Source organism: Sceloporus occidentalis, unplaced genomic scaffold, assembly GCF_023333645.1.
Source record: "Sceloporus occidentalis isolate IW3139 unplaced genomic scaffold, rSceOcc1.0.p SCAF_5, whole genome shotgun sequence".
NCBI classification, from domain to species: Eukaryota; Metazoa; Chordata; class Lepidosauria; order Squamata; family Phrynosomatidae; genus Sceloporus; species Sceloporus occidentalis.
The window spans coordinates 112,732,826-112,758,136 of NW_028316985.1; the positions used below are offsets into that span (position 1 = coordinate 112,732,826).

The 25,311-nt window shown below is 40.2% G+C and overlaps 1 protein-coding gene across 2 annotated transcripts in view; it reads left to right on the forward strand.

Moving 5' to 3' along the window:
- PGCKA1 (PDCD10 and GCKIII kinases associated 1) overlaps window positions 1–19,042 on the forward strand; it is a 55,797-nt gene extending 36,755 nt beyond the window's left edge. For both annotated transcript variants that reach the window (XM_089526939.1, XM_089526940.1), the window contains exons 2-4: window positions 12,176–12,232; window positions 14,665–14,718; window positions 15,868–19,042. In XM_089526939.1, coding sequence (XP_089383065.1) covers window positions 14,687–14,718; window positions 15,868–16,783 — 948 coding nt within the window. In that variant the 5' untranslated portion in view covers window positions 12,176–12,232; window positions 14,665–14,686 and the 3' untranslated portion in view covers window positions 16,784–19,042. The remainder of the gene's footprint in view (window positions 1–12,175; window positions 12,233–14,664; window positions 14,719–15,867) is intronic.
- Window positions 19,043–25,311: the final 6,269 nt, after the last annotated feature.

Genomic DNA, 25,311 nt, shown 5'->3' on the forward strand with positions numbered 1-25,311 from the left:
GTGAAGTGCCTAGGAAAGGACTTTGTAAGCAGGCTGTGGGTGTATGTGAATAGAATAAAAATGCAAAATTTGTGGGTATGACAACGACATGGCAAATTCAGTTTTAACAGTAGTTGTTGGGGGACAAGGTGCAGGAGGAAGGATATTACCTAAAGCCAAATGTGAGTAGATAACCATATGAATGGTGGTGGGTGTTACTGGAATGTAGTGTGATGTTGGTTTGGAACCAGAAGAGAACCCTCATGAGGCTAGATTGTTAACTAGCATTATAATGTGTGTAGTGTGCCAGGAAACTATTGTATCTGTTAAATCCACTGTCAGTGGACTGGAGTTTATGATATATTCTAATTCTGCTGTTTCTCTTTCCAAACTTCCTTTATAGTTTTTTTTTTATTCAAGGACCATTGTTCTGAGGTCCGAGATGGAATACCCAAGGAAGATTGAAATGTTCTGCAAATGCTTTTTGTGCATTCCCATTCCTAGTGTCCAATTTATATCTATTTATCTTCTGGTGTAGAGACTGGCCTGTTTTCCCAATGTAAAGTGCTGAAGGGCATTGTTTTCAGAAATGGTAGATATCACATTACACGATGAGCAAGTGAAATCACCTCTGATATTGTGGGTGATGTGATTAGGTCCTGTGATGACATTTTCTGAGTAGATGTGTAGGCAGAGTTGGCATCTGGTTTGTGATAAGGTCTTCTATCCATCTCTCCATGTCATGATTAACTCTTCTCCTTATCGATGACCATCACTAAAACTGAACTTGTCACCTCATCACCATTCCCACAGGTTTTCCATTTCTATAGCTATTCATACACACCACCTCCTAGGCACTTCACTCCATGCATCTGAGAAAGTAGGTTTAAGTCTACAAAAAATTATGTGAACAACCCCTTTCTTTCTGTCAGATAGTCTCAAAGTGCTACAAGATTCCTCTGCATACTGATCCAGACTAACACAGCTATGTCTTTGTCTTTCAATACTAGCTATTTTGTTTGGGGGGCCCTTTCCTGAGTTTCACCATTATCTGCCTTGATATCATTTTGACCTTTAAAAAATCTTTTCAACTGGTTTAAAGCAATTCTGTAGGCCTTGCCATGATTAGGCTTTTCTCAGACCTGCTATTGTGTTGTCAGAAGGTGAAAAGCATAATAATCATTGGATTGTTTTGTTTCTTTTATCCCTGCATAATTTCTACTATGTGGAATACAAAGTCATAAGTACCAAGGTTGATTCAAGAAGTTTAGATCTATGCTTCTTGTGTGTGTAGTGTCAACTGATGCTTGCAAATTATGTAAGTATTCACTTTGAAATTTCAGAAGCTCACCCCCTGGTACAAAGTTATGATGTTTACAGTTGGCAGACAAATGGAACACCAGCACTGGAACTGTGAGATCCATCTGAGAAATGGTTTCCTAACCCAGAAATTTGATGTGATGGTGGCTGTTAAGCAAATATAATCTGGTAAACATTTTGGTGATATCTGAACTAGCACCATTTTAACAATAAAATCTCACCCAATGGGCTTGCCCCTTTTCTTGCCCTGCATTATACCATATATGAAACAAAGACGCTCTTTTGTTTAGCTATATCAAGGATCACTCTGTTAAACTTGCCCCTGCTTTTGTTTCTGAAGTTGCATGTATTAGCAATGTTGTCCATACATTAATTTTAAAATCCTGCAGATCTGTACTTGTAGCATTCACCAATATTTACACTTTGGATAATTTGGTTGAAACTTAATTATTTGGTTGAGATGTAAGCAAAATAGCACCATGGCATTTTGTATTCATACACTTGACATTTACATGTATGTTCACCAAAGTCAAAAGGCACCTACCTTCAACCTGTGATCAGCAGCTGAGTGGACTGAGGGGCTGTGCAGACCGGCCATTAAGGCTGGCCTGGGGGCAGAGTTGGTGCATGGTGTCCATACAACGCATGCCTTGACTCCACCCCCATGGTGGTGTGATGCCACGCGCCACTTCACATGGCCACAGTGTCACGGCTCTCCTCTGGTTCTGCGTCCACATGACGCAGCACCAAAGGAGCATGTTAAAGTTGAGGCACTGCAGCACCACGGCTATCACAACCTTTCCAGGGTGCAAAAAGGAGCCACTTTTTGCGGCTCCTTTTTGTACCCTGGAAAGGCCAGATCACCTAATTTGAACAGTGATTTGATGTTTTGGCACAAGGTTAGACAGACAAGATGAGACATTCAAATAGCTTCTGTTAAAAAAAGTTATAAACCACCTTGTCAGATCTTTTTTCAAAGATTTCTGTTCCCACTCTTATCTATTTGAAGCTGAGAGAACTTTACCATCCTATCTGAAGCCTAACTAGCTCCTGAGGCTGGTGAAAAAAAACATTATAGCATTCCTGAGCTTACACTTTTATTTTAAGATCAGAACTCAAATTCTATGTCATTTTTACTTATATTACATTTGTAGCCATCAGTTCTTAAAACTTATCCTGGATGTTGAACATCAATCTGTATTTGCTTCTGTTACATCACCTCCAGGATAATATGTATTCCATCCACCCCCTTTTGCAGATCGCTGCTGCTCTCCTCATCAGTGAAGCTTCAAAAATGCAAATAAAAGGCAGCATTCTTTTGGTAATGTAAACACGAGAGTCCAAACAGAACCTCTCTCATTTGCCTGTTTGTTGTCTCAACTTTAAGGAGATAACAGCAACATTCAACCCATAGAAAACTGAAGGGTTGCTCAAAGAAAACATTCTACAGGAGAAAATTAATGCAGTGTGATGTAGTGCATGAAGACCCAGATTCCAATTAGAGAAACATAGGTTCAAATGTCAGCTCAGCCACGAAGTTCAATTGGTGGTGTTGGATGAATGACCATCACTCAAATTGGCATTGCTCAGGGGATGGTTGTGGAATATCAGGAAGTTCTCCCCATCTTTAATGCCTTGAGAATATGGAGGGGGGGGGGGAATGGATTATTTTCATACTATAATTTAAAATGTTTGTTGGTCTGTCTGTCATGCTATTTCACATGCTTGATCACAGAGTCATCAAATTCAATGTGCTATTTAAGAGGATCCAAAGAAAGACTGTGATAAAGTTTTGGACCCAATCCACAAAATAGGTCAGGTACCTTCCACACTTCCAATGTTGACATTATTATTTTCATTATTAATGCTCTAAAAATAACTTTTATCAAATATTTTTGATATTGTACTTAAGCTGGCTTCACCAGCATTTTTATGCTAGTTCAGGATTGATTGACCCACTCCAATTTTTTCTGGAAATGGCTGGCTGTGGTCCATTTTACATGGAACTTGGTATGCGTGGAACTTGCTTTTCTCTAAACTCTTGCAGGTTGGTGCCCAACTTCAGGACATCAGACATAAATCTCTCATGAGCATCCCAACTCTCAATTGTTGTGTTTGAGGATCCCAAGAAAATCTGTCGCCATGCACACAGTCAAAAGGAGAGGCTAACATGTCTCAAAAAATAGCTATTGTTCTTTTTCTTTTCTGTCTCGCACCACAGAGTATAGGAAACTGATTATTAACATCCTAGCCTTTTCATTTCTTCTTCAGCAGGTACCTACTAAGCACCATCTGTGCAACGTCTGGCGTGTGCGACTGTTTGGCCCGAACCCCCAAATCTAAACTAGGGTAAATGTGACTGACAGCAAAGCTACCTTTCTAGATAAATAGCAACCAGTTAAGTATTGTTGTAACTGCTGACAAAACACTCATAACTGGTTTTGCCTTGCAGCATCCAGTTGTGATAGCATTCTTCAGCAGCGACAAACTGTGAAATTTCATTGCAGTTCCTAAAAGAAGACTGAGTAGTGGAAGTAACTTAAACACTATGTGTTTTAGCGACAGTCCTTTGTCCTTTTCCATTCCTATGTCTAATTTGGCTTTCTCAAGGGAACCACCAGTTGATGCAAAGACAACTTCTAATCACACTTCAATGCAGAACACAGAACAAGATATAAAGCAGTGATCCCATGATAAATCCAGCTGGATCACCTAGCAACTTCCATGTCACTGGGGGCAATGAACCTGCTCCACACTGTACTCCTAACTTCAAAAAGAGATTTCCACAGTGCCAAAGCCTATCCCCAAACCACACTCAGCATCTTGGACAATTCCTTTAAAGTTTAGACTAAAACCCGCAGTGGATTCACTGACATGGGAACCACCAGCTGCCACTGAAAATTAGCTGTTCCTTTGTGCGGTTGCCAGCCTTCTTTTCCCAGCTGGGCCCCTGTACATTTGCAAGCTTTCCTGTATATCTGCAAGCTTTGATGTCTATGTAACAGTTGGAAACTATCACTAGCATGCCCACTCCCTAATGCAGAAAGCTGTAGTCTGTTATACTACTAACTTTCATGCAAATGTCAAAGGCACCAGAGCCCTGCCAACCTAAATAAAAGGTCTGAAACTCTCTTAATCTGTTTGCTTTCAGAATGTTCTCCATGGCTGATGCTGTTCAACAAAAGCTTGGGCTATCTCCCCGGTTCTTTTTATGATGGTAGAGGTGATCAAATAGGAGCCTTTAAAAAAATTATGTTAGATGATTTCAATTCTGCTTTTCAGTTGAAGAACAGGGTGCAAGATGACTAACAGATAAATCATTTAAAAAAATTTTATCCTTACAGATGAGACATTTGGGCCCAGAGTCACATTTTCTTGCAGAACTCAGACAGATCTAAGCACTGATGGCAGACATTTTGTGACAGTGTCACTTGAAGAGTTGTAAATAATGTCCCCCAGTTTCACCTTCCATGTATAAGGCGGTTTTAGCAGGAAAAAAATCTTTGAGAAAAATTGTCCAAACAAATCTTCAACATTTGGGATGCATTCTTTTTCTTTTTCTTTTTACGAAAAGTACTTCGAGCAACTCAGAATAAATGTTGCATTTCATTGAAACATGTTTTTTTGGCATTGGGTGTTTGGATATTGTGGAATATTCTTGGTTCTGCACCTACAAACAATCTTGTGGGTGTGGGGCTTTTTTGTATCTTTTAGCTTACCCTGCACTGGAATTCTTGGGCTGGAGATGATGTTTTCTGTTTTGCTTTGTTGTTCTTTTGGATAAGCTGTCTGGATGAATGTTAAAATCAAACAAGGAGATAATATTTAAAAGCTATGAGAGATGGTATACGAAATAATGAGAGGATTAGAATCCACACAGAAACCTACGATAATGAAAAGTTCACTTTAACTGCCTTACTTCATCCTGGTGCCTTCCAGATGTGTGTGACTGCAACTTCCATAAACTCTAAACTATTTCCAACACATCATGGTGGTATACACAAAAATAAAGTATTTAATATAATAAACCTTTTATAAACCTCAGACTGAAAAAGGAATCAAGCAGAACCTTGGAGGCTGCTTTATTTTAGCATGAGCTTTCATGGATATCAATCCCTTTCTTCAAAGGCACTTCCATTTTATATGCATGAAAGCTCATGCTAAAATAAATCAGTCTCAATGGTGCTTCTGTTCCATTTGATGCTGAAATAGGCTAGCATGGATGTTTCTTTGAAAAACAGTGTAAACTGAAACACAAATACATGAAAGTCATAAAAACTTTTCAACTAGGTAACAATGTAAATTTAAATTTAAATATTAAAAATTTAAAAGGCAAGAAAGAATACAGTGTTGCACCAGCTATATCTCCTAAGAAAGGATATTCCAAAATTGGTACCCTAAAGAGAGAGAAAAACTTATTTTGTTGAAGGAAAACATATTTCCATTAACACATAAGGAGATAAATCTAAGAAGAGGTGCTCCTTTAGACAACACAACTTCCAAACCATTTGGGGCTTCAAAGATAAGCCAAAGCTGGAGCAGTACAAATGAACATGAGAGTATTCCATCTTGAAGATTACCAAAGCATGGATCACTGCATCCAGTATGTGATATCAAGGAAATGCTCCAGGTGAGAAACCAAGCAAACATGTAATAGAATAACTGACATTGTTTTAATGTCTTACATTCAAATCACGAGTGAAGAAGCTTTCCAGATGTTTGGGACTACAACTCCCATAATCTGGGGTTGGTAGGAAACCCAGATATGTGGCAGGGCAAAAGTTTTCCACCTGATGTCAACTATTTTAAGTTTACCTTAGTCTTCTCACTTACAAGGTAGGCATGGCTGTGTTTGTGTCTTCACTTTTTTTTCTCCCCCTCCCCTTGCATCCTTTCTCAATCACTTAAAGTAAAAGCTCTGGTATAAAAACGGGATGTTTTTTCCTCAATGTCACTACCAAACTGCTATATATGTGTTGTTATTATCTGCCATCAAGCCATTATCTATGAATAAGAAACCTCCGGCCCTGCTCAGGTCTTGCAAATGCAGGGCTGTGGCTCCTTTCATTGAGTCTAGCCACCTGTAATGCAGTCTTCCTCTTTTGCTTCTGCCTTCTGTTTTATCAAGATTTATTGTCTTTTTCATGGCTTTTTATGATATGTTTGAAGTACAACAAACAGTCTCACTTTAGTTATATTGGCTTCTAGGTCAGTTCAGGCTTTATTTGCTTGAAGAATATTTCATTTGTCATTTTAGCAGTCCTTGATATCTGTAGACCTTTCTTCCAGCACCGCATTTCAGATTCATTGATTGTCTTCCTGTTAGCTTTCTTCACTGTCCAGCTTTCGTGCCCATACATGGAGGTCAGAAATTCTGTGCCATGGATCATGCAAATAAAAGAAATCAAGTCACTGGCATATTCTGCTCCGCTCCTTCTATGTTTCTAAAATGGACAGAATGCTGCTATTCTGAAGGGCAAGAGTCACTCATTAGCTGCAAATGCTCACTTTGCAAGCTGGCAACATGGAACCCTGACCATGCTACTGTCCTTCAAGATTGACATGGTGTCAGGCTAACCTCTCAGATGTGGACGTTAGTAGCAGAAACCATTTGTTTGCTTGTTTTTCCCTTGAAAAGCTGGCTGCTCTGAAACATTCAGATAATTTCACAGTGTGTTCTATTGGGCTCTGTCTTGGAAAGGCTTTTGAACTAAGGGAGGAAATTTACAAAGTGTTATTCAGTCTTTTAATAGCCTGTTATTGATTACTTGCAATGTCTGGCATGTTATCTGCATGAAGTCTTCCTAAAAGACCCCTATTGTTTATTTACAGTGTTCTGTCATATTACAGTAAATGCAGGAAGGTTATAGATAAAAATACACTTGTTTCCGGGTGCTGCATAGCCAAATATATTTCCTGGAGTTGGCATTGAAGTATTCATAGTGGGGCTGGTAATCATATTGATATTTCAGCCTAGTTAACACTCTGTGTGGTGCTTCGAGCCACCTTCTTTTACAAGATGGCTGTTTTGGAGAAGCAACACCACTTGAAAGCTATATGGCATCTCTGATGTTTTCAAAGATCAACAGTATCCATCAGTGGGAAGCACTTTTTCTCACAGATAGACTGAAAGTAATATTCACAGACTTTCTCGACGTCATTTAGAAAAGATGTCTGAACACATTATAAGATCTCTGTACATTATACACTTTTGTGCAAAGGTTTTGTGTATACAAGATTGTATTTTGCACAAAAAGCAACATTTGGGGGGAGGCGTAGAAATATACCTGAACAAAACATAATGCTTTTGGTTGAATAAACTGCACCAAATTGTCACCAATTTGTGAAAAGTTATTGTCTCTCAGCAGGGAGAAAACCTTTGACATTTTTTAGTCTTCGCTATTAGAGTCAAATAAGTTAACCTTGATATCTCTATTCATAAATGGCATCTTCACAGGAGCAGCCAAAACCTGTGCAGAACATGTGTAACTGTATACAGCTAAATTCCAGTACTAGTCCCAAGTAAAGTAGAGACACTGAATGAATGGGACATGTTAAGTCACTGCTGATGGAAGTTGCAATGATCTGATGGGTTTTCTTTATCTGTGATTAATAACTGAATTTAGAATGACACAGCAAACAATGTGCACAAGATATAGTGGCAGGCATTACGTTGAAAGGCAGATACAATATATAGCTGAAATCAATTGCTTATCCCAACTAAAGTAGATCTAGTCAATCAGTGGAATTTACTATAATGTTTACTGAACATTCAGCAGTTTAATCAGTGGGTCTGTTTTAGTTGGGACTAGCAATTGGATTCAGGCCTATATATAATATTAAACTCATTACAAATAAGCTTATCAGTGATGAGGAGCTGAATGGACCCTCCATGTTCAGAGGCAGTATAGTACTAAATACCAAATAGTGGGGGGAAACAAAGAAGGACGGCTGTTGCCTCTGACTCACAAACTGAAGCTATCTGGTGTCCTAAATACTAAAGAGAGCTGTGGCCTGATGCAGCAAAGCAACTTAAGCTGTCAACCCATGTCATTTTTTAAAAGATTCAAATGATTAGTAGGTTGCATCAACAAAACTGTAGTGTCCAGAACAAGGAAAGTAATATTATCACTGTATTCTGCATTGTCCATATCTCACAGGAATAGTATTACCAGCTATGGTCTCCTCGGCTTAAGAAGGACATTGACAATATGATCAGAGGAGAGATGAAGATGATAAAATGTCTAGAAACCAAGGTCTAAGAGGAACAGTTGAGTGGGTTAAGTATGTTTAACCTGGAGAAGAGAAGACTGGGAAGTGATATAATGTGTGTGTGTGTGTGTGTGTGTGTGTGTGTGTGTGTGTGTGTGTGTCGTCAAGTGGTTTTTCAATTTGTGGTGATCCCATGAATTTCATAGGGTTTTCTTAGGCAAGTGATATGATAGCCATCTTTAAATCAATCCGAAGGGTTGTCATATACAATCTGTTTTCTGCTGCTCCAGGGAAGAAGACTTGGGCCTTGTCTACACTGACTAAATAATCTAAACTCCCCATAGGCTTACCACGTCTTGTTTACATGATGCATACTGAAACCCCCAAATCAGATCCAGACTGTCTTTAATCTACATTTACTTAACTCAGCTTTTGCTGCAGGTTGTCCAGTCTTTTCACAGCAATGATGGTGGCTTACTTATGTGGTCCCAAGCCAACCACCACTGCCATGCATGACTGGGCACCTCGTTCTGGCCTCAGAGCAATGTGCCCATCATGGCAGAGGCAGCAAGCAGTCTGTCTCATCATTGCAGAGATTTAAGCCACCTCTACACTGCCACTACAGGCATGTCGCTCTGGGGCAATAACAAGGCCCCCAGTAGCCTGGGCAGCAGGTGGCTTGGACCACATATGTGAAGGCAGCATTTTCACTATGAAGCAGATAAGGGGCAAGTTCAGGACCAGAACACTTCAGGAACATCCCAGAGTATTCTGGAAGGTGTAGACAAGCCCCACAGACTGGTAGACTCAGATTACAAGAGATTCTACCTAAACATTAAGAACAAGAGGAATCGTGGAATACAGTGGACCCTTGTTATACACTGGGGTTTGGTTCCAAGATCCCCCATGGATAACAAAATCCGTGGATGCTCAAGTCCCATTAAATATAATAATGTAGCAAAATGGTGTCCCTTATTTTAAAAAATGGAAAATCAAGGTTTGATATTTGAAATTTATACTTTTTTTGAACATTTTCAAACCGTGGATGCTTGAATCAGTGTATAAAAAATCCATTTATAAGAAGGGCTGACTGTAGTCTATCTCAAATACTGGTAGACACTCCTTTTTTGGAGGTTTTAAGGTTCTCACCTCAGGGGTGCTTTAGTGATGGATCCTTGCACAGGCTGGGGGTTTGGATTAGATGGTCCTGGGGTCCCTTCCAGTTGTGTGAGTTTGCGTGTATGTTTATATTAAGTAAAGCAGTAATATTAAAGAAACAACCTTTCTGCAAAGTGGTTTAAGACCTGAGGCTATTCCCACCTTTTGCAGTTCCTGAGCATTTCAGATAAGAGCTCCTGATGAGTAAAACAGTAACAGTGACATGCCTGTGTTCACAAGATGAATAAAAGATTAATGAGTGTAGCATTTGCAGTCCAGAGGTAAAACGACAAGGCAACAACAGTACGTTGCTGACATCAGACTATGAGAATACTAGTCAAACCTGCTATACTGCTGCATAACATTGGTTCACGTCCAAACTGGCTGTGTGTTGCATATTCCAGTTGTGTATTTTTTTGGAGTGTGCCCTTTCAATGTTGATAGCCATCCCGGTCTAGATTGACTACATGCCAATGCTTCCAGTAATCATATATCTTCAAACAGATTAGCAGGGTGGCTCTGCCAATTGAGGCCATCCTGGGTTCTTCTGGAAGATTATTCAGAATGTCTCAGTGAGAAGACAGATATTGACTGAGAAGCTGCCTGAAGCCAGCACTGCTTATTATCAATAGGGAAGCTGTGACAAAGGTGATGAGTGAATTGGAGAGTTCACTGTGGGGTAACAGGCACTGTAGCCCTGACTGCATGAATGGTGACTCAAACCTAGAACACATCTCTGCAAAGTGCAAGATCTCCATGAGCAAACAAGACTTCTACCACAACCAAATTGATAAGGCACTGAACCTGCATTTGCAGCATGGCTGGTACTATCACAAAGAATGGCATGGCAAATGGGAGAGAATCTCTGCAAACTACAAATATTTATGAATGGAGGTCCTTCATGGTGGAAACAATGCAACTATTCTTAGATTGCCAGCAGTGAGGCATGGTATTAGCTCATCCTTCTTGTTCAGGTTACAGCTTCTTTATACCTTCCAGCATGCATCCACAACTCACTCCTTGACTCTCTGAAATAGCCTCCTTGCTATTCTTCCTTGGTTCAGCATTTATTGGGTATTAGTAAATCAGGACATTTACTATTTATAGCAGCCTGGGTAGTATAGTTGATAGCACTAGTTGTGACAGGAGTATGACTCCTTCTCAGCCAATCTATGACATATCTACACAGGCCAAATGAACCACCACCCTCCCCAGCCCTCGTGGTACTTTGCCTTCATGACACCGGCCAAACCCCCACTGGAATGTGGACTTTCTTCATGATGTGAATCCAATTCCGCACTGACTCTGGGCCATACCTCCCTTAAACCAAATTACAAAGACTTACCTTTTGCTCCAGATTTTCCAGGAACATCTGAACACTCTGAAGCAACACCAAGTGGTTGTATACACATACATGTTGCTGTGTCACCTGATGCCACTGCTACTGGCATAAGTTGCTATCTCTGATGTCACAACGAGGTGTCCAGCAATGTGACTGATGTTGGGCGCCTCATTTTCGACCTCAGAGAGAGTGACTCATGACAACAGTGGTGGAGGCGGGCAGCCACCCAGCATCACTCAGAGTTCAGAGGTAAAGGGGTGGGATTCAAGGCAGCTCTGGGGCCAGAATATTTTGGAAATAGACTCACCTTTAGAGACTCATTTAATGGCCTTTGGAAAGATATTCCTCAGGAGTGAAGAACTTGAGGCTCTCCAGATGTTTTTTCCCCTCTGAATACCATTCATCTTGGCTGATGATGAAAAGAGCTAGAGTGATCATCTGAAAGACCACCAATTCCCCACCAATTCATTCCTTAAATGAAATTTTAAAGTATAGGAAATTTTAAAGGTATGAGGTACCCATTCAGGCAATTTGCGTTATGCACAACAGGACTCCAGCCAATGCTTTTGTACAGTAGTGATGCTGCTAGAATGCAAAGAACAGGAACATGGTGAAATGTATTTGCTTTGCATTTTAATATAAATCAGCCTGAAGTGCAAATCTCAGACTAAAATGTGCAGTCTACAAAGTAATTGGGAGTATGATTTGTTTGTTTCATTTTTTCTGATTTTTACAGTGAAAATTTCCAATCATAAATATGTACAAAAATGAAACAGCTGAGAAATAAAATTCAAACATAATGGAAGATGTCCAAAAAAGCATATACATTTTCAAGTGGACTTTTTAAAAAATTGAAAACTCAGGCCAAAAAAGAGTGAAAGAAATGTGTACTTGAAAAAAAAATCTTAATATTATGGAATGTGAAACTGATTTTCACTCATCTGTTATCCAGAAATCTCAAAACAACATTGCTTTCTTAAAGTGGGACAGGAATCATTAGGACATATCATCAGGAGTATAATTTTATCTTTTAAGGGACTCATCAGGCTCACTTGTGAAATGCTAATATGTCTGGATTCAAAGTGCAGAATTTCTGCGTATGGGGGACCATCTGCATACAATAGAAAGATATTTTCTAACCAAGTTCCATAATTACTATTACAGGTGCCATTGCTCATCCAGACATTAAATCATGATTCTCCAGCTCCCACTGATTTATTGGTAAGTAGGATTTTTTTAGTTGACCCAGCATGATGTAATAGTTTGAGCATTGGACTAGGAGTCTAGAGACCAGGGTTTGAAGCCCTGCTCAGCCATAGAAACCCACTGGATGATCATATGTAAATCACACCCTCTTTGAACAAATCTTGCCCAGAAGACCCCATGATAGAATTGCCTCAGGGTTACCATAAATCAGAATTTAGCATGGATTCCACATTGTTTACAATTTTAGCTTGTCCACAATTTTCCCTTGTGAGGAAGTGTTTTGCTACAGTTAAGGGGGCTTTCTTTCTAGGTAACAATCTGTCATGCCAACTTCTGATCTCCTAATCCCTCAAACTAGAAAAGAATAATTTGACAAGAAACTCGGAAAGTCAAACAATGCACCCCTCCAAAGCCAGAAATTAACACACAAGAATATACATGATGATTATCCCAGAATACCAACTGGGAAGGAATGGGAAGTCTTTCTAAATTCTCTCAAGTGATGACAAATGTAGACTCCAAACACCAAATTATAGTGGCCAGTTATACATGGGGAAATGCCCCCCTAAAAGGTGGCACAAATTGCATAAAAGTTGCATGCCCTGATTTATATATACAAATGCAAATTTAAGAAATAATTACTGTTGTAACTTCATGGGGTAACATCAAGGTTTCTTTCTCTCGAAATTGGACAGCCATCCAAAAATAAGACCCTCTTACACAGGTCACATGGGTGCCATTTCTCAGCGTAGAGACAATAACTATTAAGCCAGTTTTAAGTCTGTAGTGTAAATATGTCCACAGTTAGTCAGGCTCTATACTAAGAACTGTGATCTCACTAACCATAAACAGTGTCCTTCTCATATGAATAGGAAGTACAAATAAAATAAATGTATGTTTGTGAATAGGTCCAGCTGTATCTGGGAACTTTTGTGAGTCAAAGGGCTGAGGCAGTAGGTCAGAGGTGGTGCAGAGAAGTCCATGCCACCCTCTGCCTAGTTGCATCTCTGATGGAAGGATGATAACACAATTTGTTAGCTTTATGATGGGAAGAAATGTAGGTCAGCATTGCAGCTTTGTGAAATGATTAACTTCCAGGCAAACATACAGTTACTCAGAAGTCCAGGTATTTTAGTTCAGGGAAAAGGCTTATGAAAAGTCCTGCTCTTTTTTCCAAGACTCTTTTGTCTTGACCATCTGACTGGATTAAATACTTTCCAAAAGGTTCTCAGGAAGCTTTGACAAGCTTTTCAGGTTTGGAAGCCTGAAACGCTACATTTCATTTCGGACAAAAGCCACTAAGTGGCGAAACATGGTACACACCAAGTGCTCAGCTATCTGCGGTTGTCGTTTTTCTTCTTCTCTTCCAAATGAACCCGTCTCATCATCTGTATTTGGAATATCTCCCCGATATCTGTTCAAAACATGGCTTGTATTGTAGAGAAACAACACCTTCACCACACAAAATGGGCAGCAATTATTTAATAAGAGTGGGTGAATGGCTGCAAAGTAAGTTGCAGTGCTGTAATTGCCATACACTTGTAATCATAGAAGCTGAATGTGCTTTTCCCTGCTCCTACCTCTCTTTTCAGGAAGAGTTTATATTTAATTTCAATTCCTTTTGTCAGGTTGAGTGCAAGATGGTGCTGGTTAATATTTAACCAAGGAAACAACTCTCAGTTTCTAGTTTTACTGTATTTAGTAACAGGGAAACACCCTTGCTTTTCTCATCCATGATAATAAACTTGAAATATTTTGTTCTCTCGGGGCCCTGACAGCCTGGGGGCAGATTGGGGGCGTGGCATCCACCAAACACATGCCCCGATGCTGCCCTGATGCCGCAGTCACACCATGCATCCGACCACACAGTGGGCAGCTTCACAGCACTCCTCTGGTGCTGTGTCCAAATGGTGCAATGTCAAAGGAGTGCTGAAAAACTACACTGGCGGTGGCTATGGTGCCATTTCTGCAGCACAAAAAGCAGCCACTTTTTTGCAGCTCCTTTTTTTTTTTTTGTGCCATGGAAAAGCCAGATTGGGGTGTGGCGTGTAGTTGCCACTACCCCAATCCATGGATTTTGGAAGGATGTAGAAGAGAAATGGGTGATTAAGGGCTGAACAGACCTCCCCTAAGGGACTGCCTGCAGCTGCCACTTTCTTCTCTGGATTGGAGCAGTGGCAACTACACGCCACAGCCCCAATCCAGCAAAGAAAGAGGCAGCTGCAGGCAATCCCTTAGGGGCAGTCTGTTCAGCCCTTAGCCACCCATTTCTTTTCTACGTCCTTCCAAAATCCTTAGATTTTTTTCTGATCCATACAGTTCTATTAAAATGAAGGTGAAGACTTGGGGAAATAGAGAGCAAACAACTGTTTTTTTTCAATTGGTCATACTTTATACTATACATGAAGTACCTGATCCCTTCTATCCCTTTCTGTCTGTCTTTTCAGATATTAAACAAGAAGAATCCAGATGGGGTGCAGGTGCTGTAAAATGTTACAAAGGTGAGGGCAGATTCTGCATTAATTGGGGGCAGGCTAATTTTTTAAGGGGGAGGGAGAATGATTTTTCTAAAGGTAATTCGAATAGTACCATGGCAAATGATGCATCCTTAGCATATACAGTACCTAGTTTAAACAGCCCCATCCATACAAGCAGCAGAAACAAGACAAAGTGTGGAAATTCTGCAGACTGTGAACCACAAGCAATCCATGAAACCCTTATTTGCAGCCCTAGTACCTCCCAGTTACTCCCATTCCTTCTACTGTCTGTCTCAGTCACCCATTCAGATATCACAATTTATTACTGAATTTCATCAGCAATCCTCTTCTTCCTCCCAGGTATTAACATGGCATTTTTCAAGAGCTAGCAAACTGCTCACTTTGCTTGAACAAGGAGGGAAGTCACAGCCATATATTCTCTCCTCCAACTGAAGCAAGCATACCTGCTCCCTTTTTTAAAATGCTGTGCTTGCTTCCAGGGATTCTGAGAGGGAGCATTTTTGTAAAAGGTGGCAGCCTCACTTTCCATGCAAAGGAAGTGTGGCTGCTGCCTTTAAAAAAATGCCTTGCATCTTTGGAGTAAAGGAACATTGCTTGAAGCAAAGATCCCCACCTCAGGACATTTGAAAGCAAGTGAGGCACTTAAAAAAGCCAACAGCCATGTGCTTCCAGCACCTGCTTTTTTTTCTACTGTGGCATGGAGGAACTGGAAAATGGGTGCCAAAAGAGCCTGAAACTGCAGGTGTTTCTGCTGTCGATGTGAGGAGAACTTGCCCCAATCTTCCCAGAGACAAAAATAGGTGGTGATATCTAGCCCTACTTTCCAAACTGCACACATAGCAACCATGCCACCATCAGCAATAGCTAAGGCAGGATGATGTCAACAAAGCCTTCATAGATCACTACTGCATTTCAACGAATCTTAATCTCTGTCCATTAGCTATGAGGGATGGGGTTTGTGGAATTTGTAATTCAAAAACATCTAGAAAACATCAGGGTACCACCACCTGCCCTGGATTATAAATACTGCTGAATCTTGGGACTCAGGTATTAGGTTTGAAGAATGCAACTAGATGTATCTGTTTTGTTTTCTTTCCATTAGAGAAAGAAAATACTAACTGGTGCTAACTGGTACTTTCAAACTCTCTCCAGCTACATCTTTGATCCCCAAGAAGTGCAGACATCTGACTACATCACTGAAATAACCAACTGCAAATTTGATGAGCAAGATGGAGGCAAATTCAAAAGCAAACTCATCAATGACATTCCAGTACACAAAAACGAATTGCAGAATTCTGAGGTACAAACAGCAGCAAACAGGAACAAATTAAACAGCACTAAAGATGCTGTTCAAAACCACAGAGGAACTGCTCTTCATGAGGAAGGGCTTGGGAACTCTACTGAAAAGTGCAATGGTATCCATTCCTACCCCAATCTCAACACAAACCAAAGTAAAGAGATCAACAGTGCACATTTATACTCCAATGAATTATCCAATTCTTCAATTAAAAGGGTTTCTGAACCACAGACTTATGATAACCATGAAACCATAAAGAATGAAGGTCCGCCAAAGCTATTGTTAGGAACAGCACAAACTGTCCACCTTAAGGAATCTCAGTGCGCAGATGAAAACACTTCTTCCATTCAAGGTGCCATACAGGATGGCCAAAGCAATCTGTCTGGACCCAGTGATCCCAGTGACATTGGCAAACTAAGAGCTGTCAAAAGCAAGAACCCATCAAGCCATCACACTCATGCAGAGCAAAGCACAGAATGCACAGATGTGAGCCAACATAGTAGAGACCTGTCATCACGGGAGTCTAAAAGCTGTGATTCAAGAGGAAAAACATGTAGGACAGGCCTATTAAATCCTTGTTTTGAGGACAAAATGGCCAGTGATATCATGTCTCCAGGTACCAAGGCAGGTGCAGTGTCTGAAGCCAAATATGATGGCCATGAAGAGGTTAACGGAGAACTAGAGGTGGAGGATGCAGATGTAGCTGAGGCTCTGGCAGCACTTGAGGCTGCCACAGCAGGAGAAGATTCAGAGGAGGAGGAGGGTTATTAGATGACAACTAGGATATTCCTAAGGATCTCTCCAGTTGTTTGAAATGCTATACTGGGGGCCCAGCCTTTAAGGACAACAGTTAGGATCTTTGCCCAGTACATCCACAACTGGAAAGAATATATTATCACTGGGTGACTTACTTAGCAAGAGAAGCCACTGTGCTACCCATCACTGTGCTTTCTCCAAAACACTGCTAAGGTACTCACATCACCCAGACTAATGCTTTTGTGCCAGCTGACTACACCAAAGTGAACAGATAATAGATCAAGATTTACTGGCAGGTCTCTGGGTGATTTGCAACAGACTTCAAACTTCCACCCTTTATTGTGTTTACAACAGCAGCAAAATGATTCTTTCATGGCTGCTGACATGAAGAAAACTTGGGGCAATCAGGAATAGACCTTTGTGTGCAACAGACTGTTGGCTCAGTCCAGTTCTGGTACCGATCATGAATTCCTTGGCTGCTCTTTAATTTTAAAAGTATGTATTTTGTATAAAGTAGTTTCACCAAACCTGAGGTCTCTTTCCGCCCCGTCCCCCATTGTGAGATGCTGCTCCTTCTTGCCAAGATAGTTTCTTTTTTCTATTTGCAGAGATGGTGGCGGCGCAGCTGTAAAGATTACCAAAAACAATTGTTAAACAACAATTGTTCTTTCACACAGAAAGCACTTAGATTCTCTTCCACTTGAAATAAAAAGAGGACAACCTTGATTAATATAGTCCCTTTAGGGCAGTAATGAAAAAGTATGTTGAATTTTTATCCTGACACACTTCCAGATCATAGAGGAATTTTCTTGATCCTCCAAGGCTTACATGGTCTAGGACATTCCACTATTCACAAAGCAAACCTGTAAAATTGTCAATTATTATTATTATTATTATTATTATTATTATTATTATGGCATTTATACCCCGCTCTTTAGCCCTAAAGGCTATCAGAACGGCTTACAATTATTATTTTTAATTAGATGGTTCCCTGCCCACAGGCTTACAATCTAAAAAGACACGACACAAAAGGAGAAGAGAGTGGTGGTGGGGAAGTGGATCAGTTCTTCTCTCCCTCTGAGGCCTGGACCAAGGCAGATGGACTGGAGGGAAAGCTCTGCTTTTTAAGGATTTTAATTAGCTATTATTATTGGCCAAAACTACTAATGAGGCTTGCCTTTTCAGCAGTGCCAAAAAAAAAAAAAAAAGCTCCCCTTTTCAATTTTTTGGAGGATGGGTAGTGGGGTGAGAGGATTACTCCAGGCAAAGGTGTTTGCTTGTTCATTTACACTGAACTCAGTGGCAGCATCATTGAGCTACATTTGATTGAATGCATATACTGTTGTGACGTCTTCCCACCCACAGTTCAGTCACTCCTGATTAAATTTAGGAATGTGGAAATTGTCACAGCCCAGGAGGTTAAGGAGATTGGATGGTGCCTTACAATATTAGAAAAATAAACGAGGAAAAAAAAGATCAGTATGTGTGCACTTTGGAAGTAACATGTACACTATAATTGTTGATTTCTACCCAAAAATCAAAGCAGAAGAACATTAGCTTTAGCTCTAGTTTTATGTATTTTTATAAACCTTGGTGTGTGTTTTTTTTAAAAAATTAGTGATTATTATTATAGGCTAAATACTCCCAAATTTCATCAAACCTTCTAAGCAGCTACAGGTTTCTGCCCTGCAGACATTTGGTTTAATTATTCATTCTTTCCACCAAAGCCTAATGGTGCTTCTCCCCCTTCCACCTATGTGCTGTATGTATACACAGCAATAAAGTGTCAGTTTACCCACGCAGCTAAAGTGCATCAGCTTCCTTACTACTAATTCTGACAAGTGTTAATTTTCAGCACTGACCTGCCAGAAACAAGCACGCTGTAGCTTACAAGCACAAGACATTCTTGCTCTAAGATGAAACCACACAAAAGCAAGGGATTTTTATGCTGCAGTCTTAAGTGTGACTAAGTGCAAATTAACATGGAACTCAAATTGCACACACTTGCAAGCAAATGACAAGTTGTGACATGCACTGGTATGACTACATTTCTTAATATTCACAAGAAGAATTTATGAAAGGAGTCCATTAAGAGCATTGTTTGACATGACCTAAAAGCTCCAATACGTCCATATAATGGTCATTTGCACCAGTATCAATGCAAATAAACTGCAAAATAAAGTGCCTTTTCATTGCCAGCATGTCTCCCTGAAGGGCATTGTTGTTTGAAATGTGTACCTACAGTAAATCAGAATAATTTCCAAATATAATAAATCTGTCCTTTTTCAAAATCCTTGGAAATCTTTCTTCCTTTCCTTCTTGCCTTCCTCCTCCTCCTTCATGTGTACCATCACAGTGGTTGGTTATTAGGCAGATAAATATTATTTTCACTGATGGGGGGTTCTGAGAGTAGTAATTCAAAAAGGTAACTTTAAACAAGCAATGCTTTAACAACTTGGTAAATCACTTGTATCTGAGGAAGTAGATCGGTCTGCAAAATCTGGTGCTACAACTTCTTTCACTCAGTCTCAAAGGTACAGCAAGATCCCTTTGCATACTAACACTAACATGGCTATGTTTCGGAATTGCTAAAACACATTCTTCAAAAAACACACAAATAACATAGGAAAACTCCTTCAAATAACTCTTTTTAAAAAGAGGCATAAGAAGGCTGAAGACATTGTGTTGTGTGCCTTCAAGTGGTTTCCAAGTTACAGTGACCCTAAGGCAAACCTATTATGTAATTTTCTTGGCAAGATTCGTTTAGAGGTGGTTGGCCATTGCCTTCTCTGGAGGCCGTGCAACCTGCCCAAGATCACCCAGTGGGTTTCATGGCTGAACTGGGATCAAACTCTGATCTCCAGAATTGTAGTCCAGCACTTAAACCACTACACCACTCTGGCTCTGTGAAGCCATTGGTGCTTTCATGTAAGACAAGCACAGTCATAAGAGAAAATAAAAGTAATAGTATTCTTCTTTAGTGCTTTTTTAAAGTGTTTTTTTCTTGAGCTCATTCTTGGTAATTAAACAGAACAGGCTATAGCTCTCAGGTTAAAGGTATGTGAGGGGGGAGGAACAGGCATGCACCTGCTCCATTACTTCCCCTGCCTTCCCTCCTTTAACTGGGTTTGGGAGGGTGGGAGGAAGAGATATAGGCCCGCACCTGCTCCTTCTTCCCTCCACTATCCTCTGCCTTTAACTGGCTTCAGGAAACCAGTTGAAGGGATGGGGAAAGAGGCTCTCTCTGGCTCTTCCTCTTCCCCTGCCCTCCCAGCCCTTTAACTACCTTCCCAGAGACAGTTGAAGGGATGGAAGGGCAGGGGAAGAGAATGAGCCGGTACAGAGCTCAGATTCTTTGTCACAGTATCACATGCTCCACATGCCAGAGATGACACGCATGCCATACGTTCACCACCACTGTCCTAGGTTCTTGCAACTAAACCAGGTAAAAAGCTCCTAGGGCTCTCATGCAAATAAATGTTCCTTTGTCACATGTGGAATGACTCATTTTTCTGGGTTTATTCTTTATCACAGTATCAGGCTTCCATATGGTTATACACATCAATGCTTACATTAGTTGCACACAATATAAATAATCATAAGTCTGACATTTATACAGCTCCATGTTAGGTAACAGTGGCCTAACCACTGAATCACAACCTCCTCTCTAATGGGTGTACTAGAAACTCCATTCAAAGTTTGCAGCAAAGAGGACACAACTGTATAGACAACACAAACACACACTTTCCTCTCTCTTGAAATTCCATTTTTCCTTTTTTAGTTAGATATAAATCCACAGGAGGTACTTTCTCACAAACATCAGGCCAAGCCTACATACTTTGGCACACATTAATACATATATGAAAATTTGATATGGTTTTGCATGAGACAGAAGTCAAATTCCAAATCACAAAGATTAAAACTAAACATATTACCTCTGTGGCTCAGAGTTTCACTTGTCCTTCGGAAAAGCTTTTTAAAAGGAAGGAAATGTGTTTGTCTTAGTGTCTGGAAAGAAGAGCCTTGACAGACCACATATATGCCTGGTGTTGTTCCATTCGCTCTTTTGGGCTACAAAATTATAGTGCTATGCTTTGACTTTAACTTCCATGATTCCATCCTGTGAAAACCTGAGAGCTATAGATTGGTGTGGCGCATTTAGACTTCTCAGCTAGAGAGCTCCAGTCCCCAACTACAAATCCCAGGATTCTGTAGGATGCAGTCATGGCAGTTGCAAGTGGAATCATAGTACTCTATTCATTTATGTTATTTATACCCTGCCCTTCAGCCCTAAAGGCTATAATTGTGTTGTGTGAACCTTGCCATACCTATCCATGAAACCCACCCATGCAAACCTTCACCATGGGGTGACTATCTAATCTGAAAGCTTTTGCATAGTTACACACTTCCTAGACTTTAAGTAGCTTGTCTCTTTTTGATACTATGAAAACAGAAAAGTTCTGAATAACAAGAGTATTGTGTGTTCTACTAACTTGTGACTACAGGTCAGGCTCTAACATTACACTAGCTTACTTCTGCTAGAACTAGACTTTCTCTGCTTTTCTTACTCCCTTGGCCCTCTACACCAGCAAAACACCCAATGTCCTTGCTTTATTGTGTGAGAAGTAACAGAAAGGCCCACCCCTCCCAGTATCTGGTGATTATTTCAATTATTCCAATTATTTCATTGGATACGGACTACTTTAAAAGCTGTAATCTATATATTGAGTTATATTGGGGGCTGTCTTGAAGCCCCCTCATATGTATGTTTACTTGGAAGTATGAACAGTTAAATATGGGAATGTGGAAACTGCCACAGCTCAGGAGGTCAAGGAGACTGGATGGTGCCTTATAGTATTACAACAATAAATGGAAAAAATAATCAGTGTGTGTGTGCTTTGGAAGAAACATATATACTATAATTGTTCAATGGAACTTATTTCCAAGTGAATGAGATTAGGAACACAAACTAAACCCAAAGGGCAAAAGTTAATCAAAAATTATTCTTGCTCAAGTTCAGTTCCCAAAACGTGATAACAATTTCCCTATTTTTCTTTTTCCCAATGTGTAAGAGAGCCATCTGCCGGTCTCAGGAATTATTGCATCGCGATCATGTTTAGCTGAAGCAATGGAACGAGAAAATTACTGACAACATTTGCCTGGATTAGTCTTTGCTAATACTCTACCACTGGCCTTGGCTTGCATTTGCACTTCGCAGAAATGTCACAGTAAAGTGATGCATGATGAATGCATACTACGAGGTCTGTGCTTGTAGCCAAAGTAGTGAATACAATATGCAAAGTGGAATGCTCCTGTCCAATATTCTAACCAGCAAAGTCCTCCTCTATTCCATTTCCCCTTCCATGGCTATTGAGTATAATCACTCAACATTTGGCTGGTTAAGGGCTCCCACAGCTTAGAAGTACGTACTGCATTAAAAGTTTAAAAAAAAAATTAAGAATGGGCAACAATGTTCCTGTTTAACACTACAGTGACAATAAGGTTAATATTAGGTTCCTTGCAGGCTATGTTTACTAATTATGTAGCATTTATTCATTACATTTACTTATTGCATAACTCATTACATAATATTTGTTGCTTCAACCCATTTTGGGAGACCCACTGGCGATGGGGGGGGGGGGGGATCCCAGCTATTTAAAATAAAGAAATGTTAGGAATGGCTCTAGGTCATTCTTTTTTGGAGGAGGCATTTTTGGCAGTCCATACATCCCCTCTCCACCCTGGATGGGTCCCGGAGGCAGAAGACTAGCTCCAGGCTTGTGGAATTTGCCAAGCCCAGCTTAACAGTCAGTAGATGTTGCATAATCAAGTCTGAAAGAGGAAAGGTTACACAGGGCAAACTATAAACTCTAAATAATAGAGTTTAATAGATTCAGAAGTAGGTTTTAAAATGGATCACAAGAGAAAGCAGTGCAGGAACATTTTCTTCCTGTAGGATTTTTGCCCTTTCAGGTGACTATATTTTAAATATAAAATAAACATAGGTTCAGAGAGGGAGCGAGAGAAGTGCTACAAAATTCCTCTGCTGCAGTCTCCATTATGTATTTTTTAACGTCCTATTTCTATTCATCTATCTTACAGCATAGAGACATTCTAGTATGGTCTCATCCATGTTATGCCAAATCTATAGCCTTCATTAGGCAATAAAGCTGTTTGAAAACAACACCATTAATAAAAGAAACCAGGTTAGTGGAGTGGGGGTATGAAACAGCAGAAGCGGAATTCATTGGAAGGTTTAAATCCACCCTGGTATAAAGTTTCCTCTTCACACATTCCATTTCAACCTGCACTTCAATTACCTTAGTTCTCATGACATTGTGATGATCACCGCCATTGTTACTACTGGATGGAAGATGTGTTTTTGGTCTGCAGTTACCATATTTCATAACTGGCTACACAAGATCTGAAAGGAACTGCAGTCAATCTATGGTGACCCCATGAATGAGAGACCTCTAAACCATCCTGTCATCAACAGCCCAGCTCAGGCCTTGCAGACTCAGGGCCATGGCTTCCTTGATCGAGTCTATCTACCTGGGATAAATAAATAATAATAAATTTATTTCTATCCTGCTTTTTGCCAGACAATCAAAGAGGCGTACAACAAGTTAAAATGCATCCATATATACATAGTGCCCCCCCTTAAAACAAGATTAAACCATCTAAGATTAAAAACTACATATTAAAATCTGACTAATGCAAATAATAACCATCATAGGCAGAGTTCAAAAGATGGGAAGTCTTATTCGTGGCTATTTTATTCCAGGAAGGCCTGAAGGAAGAGATCCATCTTAATGGCTTTTAAAAAGCTCTCTAGATTGGTAATTTGACGGATCTCGTCCAGCAGGCCATTCCATAAATTGGGAGCGGGTCTTCCTCTTTTCCTACTGCTTTCTACTTTACCAAGCATTACTGTCTTTTCTTGTGAGTCATGTCCTCTGATGATATGTCCAAAGTATGACAGTCTCAATTTAGTCATTTTGGCTTCTAGGGAGAGCTCAGGCTTGCTTTGCTCTGTTGTAGTTATTCTTGTTGTCAACTGCCTTCAAGTCAATCTTGACTCCGGGTGATCCGGATAAGACATCTCCAAGACTCCGTATCCTCCACTGCTCTGCTTAGGTTCTCCAAATTCATACTTGGGACCTCCTTAATAGAGTCCATTCATCTAGCATATGGTCTTTCTACATCCCTCCACCTTTCCAGTGAGTCATGCCTTCTCATGATGTGGCATAGTACAACAGCCTCAACTTAAATCATCTTGGCTTCCAGGGAAATTTCAGGTTTGATCTGTTCTCAGACTCAGTCATTTGTCCTTTTAGCTGTCCACATTGTCCTCAGTAGTTTTCTAATACCACATCTCAAAAGAGTTGATTTTCTTCTTATCCACTTTCTTCACTGTCCAGCTCTCGCATCCATACAATTCTAACTCTTATGCTGAATTGTACATATTTGCACTTTAGGATTTTTTCTAGTTCTTTCATAGCTGTCCTCCCCATTCCTAGTCTTCTTCTAGCCTCTTGACTGCAGTCCCCATTCTGACCAATGTTTGATCCAAGGTAAAGGAACTCTTTTACTATTTCAATTTCCTCATTGTCTAGGTTAAATTTATGTAGATCCTCTGTGGTTATTATTTTATTTTCTTTATGTTCAGCAGTAAGCCTGCCTTTGCATTTTCTTCATTAATCTTCCTTAGTAGTTGTTTCAGGTCTATGCAGTTTTCTGCTAGTAGTATGGTGTCATCTGGATATCTTAGATTGCTGATATACCTTCCTCCTATCTTCACACCTCCTCCTTCTGAGTCCAAGCATGCTCTTTGTATATTTTCTCCATACAAGTTGAACAGAGGGTGAAAGGATGCAGCCTTGCCAGGCCCCTTTGTCAATTGGGAACCATTCTGCTTCTTCATATTCTGGATTATGGGAGTCATAGATTCAAACATCTGCAAACCAAAGGCTCCACTCCTGATTTGAATGTAAGACACTTAGTAAAACAGTCACTTCTTTTACAATGTTTGCTTGGCTTCTCAAATGGAGCACATCCTTGGTATAATATCCTGAATGCAATAATCCATGCCTTGAGAACCTTCAAAATGGAATACTCTCATAGCTACTTGTGCTGCTTCTGATGTTGCTGGACTGAAACCTTCATCTTTCCTTGTCATTGTCCTTATTGGGAAGAGGTGATCAGTGCTTGCCAGACCTGAGCAGGACTGTTCATAACAGTGTAATTTGGAGGTTTGTTGTTCAAAGTTGCCATTAGTTAAGCTGACTTCACAGCAATTGCCAACAGGAGTGAGTCAATTAGGATGGTATAAACCTAAAAAATAGGGTCAACATGTTAGTAAGGAAACTTTGTATCCACTCTACAGAGTGGGAACTGCAGTCTTCTATATGTTTTGGATAGCACCTCTAAGCATTCTTCCCCATCATCTATGTTGGCTAGAGCTGCTGGGAATTGTACTCCACTGTCTGGAGATCTGTGCAATTCCCATCCCATTTAGAAGAAATAAAATGTTTTATATTATT